Source organism: Thalia democratica, unplaced genomic scaffold (assembly GCF_965202585.1).
Source record: "Thalia democratica unplaced genomic scaffold, ktThaDemo2.hap1.1 HAP1_SCAFFOLD_994, whole genome shotgun sequence".
NCBI lineage: Eukaryota > Metazoa > Chordata > Thaliacea > Salpida > Salpidae > Thalia > Thalia democratica.
In genome coordinates this window covers 30101-39509 of record NW_028139929.1, presented here as the reverse complement: position 1 = coordinate 39509, position 9409 = coordinate 30101, and the positions used below count along the sequence as shown (strand labels likewise).

General features: G+C 26.2%; 1 protein-coding gene across 1 annotated transcript; it reads right to left on the bottom strand.

Moving 5' to 3' along the window:
• Positions 1–3021: 3021 nt before the first annotated feature.
• Positions 3022–9332, bottom strand: LOC145847627 (N-alpha-acetyltransferase 60-like). The gene is made up of 3 exons (XM_082953652.1): positions 8956–9332; positions 6421–6609; positions 3022–4027 (listed from the first exon to the last, which is right to left on the bottom strand). The coding sequence occupies exons 1-3, from the start codon at positions 9330–9332 to the stop codon at positions 3811–3813; spliced, it is 783 nt and encodes a 260-aa protein (XP_082809778.1). The 3' UTR covers positions 3022–3810.
• Between the last annotated feature and the right edge of the window lie 77 nt (positions 9333–9409).

Genomic DNA, 9409 nt, shown 5'->3' with positions numbered 1-9409 from the left:
TTTTTATTAAAAGGTCAAGACTAGACGCACAACACTTAAGTTCAAAAGTCATTGCAACTATGGCTGTCAATAACATAAGACTACAACTCTGTATCATGACTTTATGTTATTTCTTATAAGAAAGCTACCCACAAAATTTTACTTAGGTTGTTTCAATACAATTAAAATCGCTCTCGACTTTTGTTTATTTAAAACCTCTAATCTAAGACTTTAAAAAAAAAAATTCTGACAGAAGTCATACCAGTTGGTGTGAGCCGTTTTGGAGGGTTTTAGTTTAAATGAAATTTAAATTTATTTAAAATATAATATCAACAAAATAAATAAAAAGTTTTAAAGTTCTATTTTAACTTTAAGTACTTTTTCTCATAGTTTTTTAAAATTTGTATAAATTTTTGCTCAATAAATATTTAAAAAGGCTTGTTTTAACTATTTAAGCAATAAAAAAATTAAACAAATGTCTTTAAGCTTCGAAGATTAAAATACTTGTCGGAGGATTAAGTCATATTTTTTTAATTAACCGGTTCAGTACACTTTAATTAAGTAATATAGACATTTAGGAAATACTATTTTATTTATATGCAGAACTTTTTAAAAATATTTTAGTTTACGTATACACAAGAAATACTCTTAATGACTTATTTTTTAATGTCATTGATTAGTTTTATTAAAAAAAAGTTATTTTTACTTATAAAAACTTTACGTTTAAAATCAATAAATATTACAAGCTGATAAAACACAGAAATTTTAAGTTATTTATTTAAATTTTTAATTTCATGTTTAAAATAACCCTGCTTTCTAGTACAAAAAGTCATTAAGCAAAAATACTTTGGTAAGCTAGTAGTTGAAGTCTGGAATTTTTTTTTACTTAGTATGAAAAGTTCAGTTAATGTAATCTTGAATAGATTAAAAATAAAAAATTATAAAATAATTCAATTTATACAAAACTTCGCTTTGTCAAGTTCAGAGCAATGTTGGCCCAACATGTATTTTTCTGTATGTGAAATTCTTAGAACCTTTTTTTTTTGTTATAAAAAGTTGCCTACCTTCTTAAAAAAAAAACTTTTTGTTTTCGAATTTTCTGTTACAAAATGTTTACTACAAAAAAGGACTTCGAAGTATTTTTAAATTACTTTAAACGAGCACAAATTCTAGATTACGAAACTTCACATATTTAGTTTATTATACTAGGTGGTGCCTATTTAAACTTCTATTTATAATTTTAAATATTAAAGATTATTTTTTATAATAGTTTCGAATAATCTTAATCTTCCTATCTTCATTTTATTAAACTTTTTCATGTCTAAATGCATACAGCAGAAAGTTAAAATAAATAATTTAATTTTTTTCTGTTTGTTTAGTACTTTATTCGAAAATAAACTTTAAACTATGTACTTTATGAGTTAACATTGCTTTACGTAAAATTTATTTTCTGCTAACGTAAAAAGTATCAACAATTATTAACTGCAACTTTAAACACTCAAACAATTTCACTGAAGTATAAGTTTATTTTTCAATAGTCAGAACAAAAAACTACAGTCGAAGCCACATGCAAAATTTATGTTGAGAAAGGTCATCGTAATTTAAGACGAAAAAATTTTTATAATGATCATAAAAGGAAATATCATAAATTGTAAAATATTTAAATATTGCTGATTTTTTGTTGTAAAGTGCATGTTTTACTCTTTTTTTATTTGTTTCGAAAAAAATCATTAATATTTTTCGTATTAAATGATTCAATAATTTAATTAATATGAAATGCACTTGTTAAAACAAAAGAGGGTTTAAAATTTTTTATTGATAATTGCTTTGTTTTTGTCTTTTTTAGACAACTTTAAACAAAGTTAACAGCGTTCGGTGAAAAATTAACAAATCACTAGTTGAAAAATATAAACGGAACTTTTAAAAGCATTGAACACATGCATAAATTATTAAACTAAAAGTAAGAAGTATTTTAACTTATAATGTAAATAGTATTAACCACAAAACAAACAATTGAGATACCAGACAATAAGTTATAACAAATTTATTAACATGATTGAAAATTAAACTGGACGTAACTTAGGGTTTCAAGTTAATTTGAATGACTGAAGTCTGAATAAAACTCAAAGGTTGTAGATTGTAATTGTTAAAAAACTTTTATAGAACTCATTCTTGGAAAGTTGTATGTTACTTTTCAATAAATAATTAATTAGGTGTGGAGAACGTTTTGCATCAAAACCATCAAATATACTTAATAAAAAATACAAACTGAACTGTAAAAATGCTTCAAAATAAAATCCATTTTATTTAAAGTCAGAACACGGGACAGATTTTTCTTTCGAATAAATCATTAATTTCAATCAGGTGACAAAAGTTTGAGAAGAAATGCTGGAAGAGAAAAAAAAGTTGCTCTTTTTAATTCAATTTAATTCATTGACAGAAGGAAATTTTGCTACCATTTTTCCTTAATTCCAAAAGACAGGAGAAAGAATTGCAAAAATCAGTAGAAACTAGCACGATTTGACAACTTTTTGTATAAAGAATGATTTAAAAATACTTTACTTAGTCATAGAAATAATCTATATCTCAGACTATTTATTATTTAATATAGTTTTCAATTACAACAAACTATATCATTTTGTTAAGATTTTTATAAGTATTTAGATAATATATTTTTTACATATGAGTTTAATATTAACACATGTGAAAAAAAATTCAAAACTAATAGTGTTTTTTTTTCGCAAAAAATATAAGCAAAAACAAGTAAATAAAAATCACGATTTAGAAAGAAAACAAATTTTGCTTAATTTTTATATAAAAAAATTAAGACTATTTTGTACTACATGATTACAGTGTTTACTATAAGAAATAGTTAGCTAACTTTCAAAAATCTTAATAATAATTCAGATTCTTCATCAAATTAATTATACCAATATTTTTACACTTTTCAAGTAGTTTTTAAAAAAACAAGTATATGATTGATAAATTGTTAACTTTTATCTGATAAAAATCTTTCAATTATGGTAGAAATTATTCATTAAAATTTTTTTTTATAAAATACATGCAGTGTCTTACACTAAGAAAAGAAAAATAGGAAAATTTGTAGAAAAATAACAATAGTATGTAATTTTTTTTTTATACAGTTCTTATCACATTCGATCATAAAAACACTACATGACTTATGCTAAATTAAGCAAAAAATATGTACTACATTCTACAGCTTGTTTACTAAAAAATATTGCAATCAATTTACACAATTCTAAAAAATAAACAGCAGAATACCTCATTCTATAATTTGTAATACAAAAAATACTAATACTTTCAGAATGCATAGAAATATTAAAGCCATGATTGACAGCTTATTATGTGTGTTTTGCAGCATATATATATATATATAGAATAACTAAACTTATGTGCCTAAAACATCTTACAAAATTTAAGGAGCTAACTTAATTTTTCAACATTTGACTGGTAAATACATTTTGTGACTCTTTTTAAATAAAAAGTTTGATAAAAACGATAAGCTATAGTTAGTAAAGCTACCCTTCATAGTGACACAAACCTCGTTTAAGCTGCGTAAGATTAACTTAAAATTACATGGGACAAAAAGCGGCACTAAGCTCTCTTTAGGAAACCCCTTTTTGAAAAATTAATTTGTTCAGTGTTCATAGATATACCCTGAAACGAAAAAAGCAAAAGTTCTCAACGTTACGCTTTGGAGATATTTAACTATTTATAAGAATACTATGATTAGAACGTAATTAAAAATCAAAACTTAAACTATTCCTTTCCAGATGCCTTCTGTTAACCTTGTACCTCTCACGCGCGACCTCAAGCGACCGTGCTGACGAATTTCTTGACCCTGGTGTACGCGCCAACAACCAACATGACCACTTTGCACGCCACGTACCTCGAAACAAGGGTAATTCCCTGAACAACAACCTGCCTGCCGGTCCTGGGTCGCGCGCCTTCGTTCAAGTAGAGCGCGTAGGAGAAGCCGTCTTTTTTTTCCAACCCTATGACGTAATAATGGCGCAGGTGGCACAGCCTGTTGAACGGAGACATGATTAAATACTTTAGTGTTGAAAATTGAAGTATTGAAACTTATTTGTTTATGTTTTTAATAAAAAAATAACATAAAGCACTAGATTTTTTGTACAGTGCAGTCATATGATATGACAAATTATTTGCAAAGATTAGGTAGTTTATTTATGAAAACTCCAGACTGACAGCTTAAAACTGACACTTCCATTCATTTTTATTGGTCATTGCTAAGTTGGGCTTATAACGATGAAAGCCTATAATTTGTAAAAGGGTTGCAGTCTATTAATAATAGAAGTTTTTTGTGCATATTTTTACTTTTTTCATTTCAAATTGTTTAACTAGATATGGACCTTAGAAAATACCTCGATGTTATGATTTGTAGGAACTTGAATTGTAATGCAACCACTGTAATATTTAATATTTAACTTTTAAAGTGCTCGCTCACTCAATCTTTAACTTTTGAAACTTAATTTAACTATAGCAACACTGACAGACTCACTTTATGATACACCCCAGTCATTGATAAATAAATCTTGTTTACAAATAACCCCTTAGATTGCAAAATAAATTCAAAATTTTATTATCTACTCAGAAAAAATTCTCAAATTTCTGTTATGAAGTTGTTTTAAACAAAATGCCTTTTTTATTTTACAAAAAAATCTACAAAGTTATAATTACTCGTTACATTGCCTAAAGTACCTTCAAAAAAGTCCTTTTCGCAAAGATGGTGCTCTCACAGACACATCTGGAAGAGTACAATCACAGATGATGTTAGTGATAGAGCAGCACTTAAACTACATTACGCCAAAAAACACAAAACATCAAAAAAAGATTTAAAAGAAGCTTTTTCAATTATCTTTGTAGACACCACTAATAATTATTCAGACTTAGATTTTTTGGAAAGTAAATGGATCAATAAACTCGAAGCAACAATAGATATAAACAAAACTATAATACCACTTTACAGATAATTGACTAGCATACTATTATTTAACATGGTTTAATGTTTATAAAGTTTTTGATTATACATTTCTAAATATCTTAACAAGTTAAGGTAATACGCACTACTACTTTTATCGACTTATTTATTATGATTATTTACCCCATTCATTTTTAATTTTTTAACTTTAACCAACAATAAGCTCAATTAATATTTTTATTAGTAATTTTATTTTCTATTTACATTTTAAAGTATTATAACACATTAAATCAAACACATCAAAGTTTAACAATTTAATTTCATTTAGTCCTTTGTCTTTGATTTGATTTTTTTTCATTTAGTTTTTGCGAGTTTAGGCTAGAGGTACTAATAAGATTTACTATTTGAAAAATTTTTCAAATTTTCAAAGCCAGGCATTTTAAAACAAAGTTTACTTTAAAACTTGATTTATAATTACGTCATAATATACCTTTATAAAAATTTTATATGCAAAATAATTTTGAATTAATTCAGTTCTAATATAATTGCCTACTGAAGACGAATTTTTTTGAAAGTACTTTAGGCAATGTAACGAGTACTTATAACTTTGTAGATTTTTTTGTAAAATAAAAAAGACTTTTTATTTAAAACGATTTTGATAAAGACAAAAAAATCACGAAGAATAACACACAACTAAGGGAAGATTTGAGATACTTAAAACTATAATATTCTTACTGTATTATGAAGTTGGAAATTTTAAAGCATTTGTACTGATAAATTCTGACTTTTTTACAATATTTCCACAAAAAAAAAATGCTGATTTGGCCTGACACGAAGAAATCCTGAAACTTTACAAATAATTAATGCTTTTTGTGAAATAAAACAAGAAAATAGTATACATGTGTAAAAGAAGACTAATTTATGAAATTATTTTTTTTAAAGAACATATAAAAGTTTTAAAATTAACAAATACGACCTAGACTAAAGTTATTCGCTAATAATAATTATAAATAGTATTCACATTTGAATTTTTTTTAAACACAACTAGTTACGTTGGTTTTATTTATTCAAATAATGCTTTTTTTCTGTTAAAACTGTAACCAAATAAGAACTTATTATGTAAAAAATATTAGTGCACCTCAATTCTTAATTCATACTATGTAATAATTACTAGCAATTAAAGAAATACTTTCTTAATGTTGTTTTAGTTCTTATCTTCCTACAGTCAAAAAAGTGTGTTATTTTCAACTAAGATATTTTATAAGAAAAAAAAACGTTTATTCAGAGTTGATTTTTAAGTACTTTCGTATTTATGACAAAAAAGTAGTAGAATAAAATCGTAGTTTTTATAAATAATTCCGAGAACATAAAAAAAATCCGAGAATTTTCAATTATGTATAACGCTTAACGAAAATGAATGAAGCTATGTATACATAAATTTAAACTATTGTAACTTTTTCAACACAAACAATACTGACTTTTGAAAACCATGACGCTCGTAGAAGTTAATTGCCTGGTGATTAGTGGCAAGCACGTGCAAGTAGACGCATCTGGTGATGATTGTCTGGGTGGTTGCAACTTGAGTGTTGATCGTGCATTCTTTTATGAGGCGGTTCAGCAGAAACGAAGCTATTCCCTTCCTTCTGTATTCGCTGGCCACTCCCAGGCTGTAATTATGAAAGTTACAGATACTACTAGAATTTTTTATTTAAAAACAACAATAAAATGTTTAAAGAATACTTAAGTTTTATTTTGGACCTACTATTTGCTTTAAAACTTTATTTAAAGTGTCGTTAAAATTTCAAGTGCTATTTTTTAAATAATTATTCTTATGAAACCAAAATTGTATGTGTTTAAAATACAAACTCTATTCTCTTATGCTGTACTCACTACTTATAACCAAGCTAAATATTAGCTACAAGTAAAAAGCTAAGTTATTATCTGAAAAATAATTTGAAACTTGATCTTTTAGTATATGTTTTGTTGATTTATTTACAGCATTCTCATATATTCACTTCCTACACCATTTAAAATATCAAGTTACTACATCCTTGGGAAATTTATTTTCTTTGGAGTTTGTGACTCAAGTTAGTTATAGTAGTACAAAATAAAAAAACTAACTCAAAACAAAAAAGTCGAACATAAAAATGAACTAATAAACTATAAACAAACTACTTATCAAATATAAAAATAACTTGATTTCTATTCAAGCACCTTGCTTTTGTTAAGTTAGGTCTAGGTTTATTAAAGTGAGCAAAACCGCCCCTTTGAAGGTTACGATGTCTATCGGGGTTCAACAACTAGTAAAGGGGCGATATCTAATGAAAGAGGCAATATGAGTTTTTAAATTTATGCCAAGTTAGCGATTGTAAAAATGAGTTCGAAAAATTATGATCTAGTTTAACAGCTAGGTTAGCAAAAATAGTTCTACTTCTAGCACACAAAAAGAAACTACTGCACAAATGGTATATTAATGTTAGGTATTGGGTTTGTTGAAGTCGATTTTTATAAAACATGCCTTAAAGCAGTTGCTCAAGCATTTTAGAGTAAATTACTCTGATACTTAAAAAAAGCCTAAACTTGCCCCTGGTTAACAAGTTTATAAAATAATAAACAAGTTTATATATAAAAGTAACTATTTTGTTTCTAGTTCTCCATTAAACTATTAATGAAGTGCATTAAAAGGATTTTAAAAATAAACTTTCACGATTAATGGTCTATCTAAGTTAACTTAATTTGTATTAAGTTTCTTTATTATGTCTTATAAAAACAGTCTTAAAAATTTTTGGTATCACATTAATTTAAAAAAAAGCTTTTATATTTAAAACTAAGTTAAGAAGTTTAATTTTTGTATTTCAATCAACTATGCTTGCAAAAAGTGTTTTACTTATATGCAAGTTTTTGAGGCATTCAAAATAATAGTATGTTATAAAAGTTTTCCGCAACTAAAATATTCAAAGTTCATTTTATGAAAAAAAAATGCTATTAAATTATAAAAAACAAACAAGGTTTAAATGTATATCAAGTGTGTAAGCTATTGAAACATATACTTATTATTGAAAGGTAATGCAATATATTATACAATATAGAAATAAGAAAACAAAAGATTTTAATAGCCTAAAATGTAAACCTTTAATGTTTTAATTTAATGAATCAGTATTTATTTTACTTAAATTTATAAAATCTCAAAAAAATGTATAGCTTATTTTTAGGTCAAAATCAGTAAATGCAATGAAACGTCAAAAAATTAAAACATAACAATATATTAAAATAAGATTTTTTTAAAGTCAACTTTGACTGATTTTTTATATATTTGACCAAACTAAACTCATCTAGTCTTCAAATTGTACTTATTACTAACTATATATACTTGATCAAAAAATATGTATGTGCTTAAATTTTTAACTTGAAATTTTAGTTTAGTTAAAAACACTTTTAAAAAAAACTATCAATATATTAAATTTTTTATAAAATTTTATTATTGTTTTTCACTTACTTAAAAATTTAAAATAACATTGTTAAATTGTTAAAAAAAACTTTTATATAAATTAAGTAAGTTATTTAGTATGTTTTTGGGTTTAGTTTCTTAATCTTAGTTTAAAATTTAGTTTAAATAAAGTAAGTAACCTAAAAGCAAAAAGTATAGTTAATTTTCAAGTTTATACTTTTAAAATGTATGTATAAAGCAAAAAAAAAGCTAAAAAAATTGTTTTAATACAATTAGTGATTAAACTACATCTACGCAAAACTAATAGTCAGCTTATTAAACAAAATTTTACATTAATTAAATGTCAAAAAGGTGAAAATAGAATTACAACTTCCTTTGTTTAAGTATGCTACTTACTTAGCACCTTATTTAATTACGATTTTAACTAATGTGAAAAATAATTACTTAGGGCCTTTTTGTAACTGGTAATCAAATTATTCAAGACACCATTAAAACAGAAAAATAATAAAGCAGTGATCAACTCTAATTAAAGTTTGAAATTTACACCAAATTTGAGTAAGTTTACCTCAGTATATACGTGACATAGGTGGATTCCGGCGGAAACTTTTCGTCGTTGTTGTCCAGCAAAACCTTTCTGTCCTCCACGTTGCAACATTCCACCAGCTTGTGCTCCGCCACCAGCACGGCAACGATCCGGTCCGTCCCCGGCAGGCACGCCGCAAAAGTGGTGAACTTGGGGTCGGACGTCGTGGACTCGTACCAGCATTCGGGGTAGCTGATCGGGAAGCAGTCGTAGCACAGCGACTTCAGCTGGTCGATGTCGTTCTTGTTGAGCGGGCGCAGATGAAGGTGAGACGCAAACTCGTTGGAGCGTAAAGTTTCGGCAGTAAAACTGGGGTTATTGGCTGGAAGGGGATCAATGCTAACTCTACATGGTTGCATTTCAGTGTGATTGATTATAAAAAGCTGAAAGTTTGACGAAATAATAAAAGCTGGTGTTTCTATGAATATACATCTAA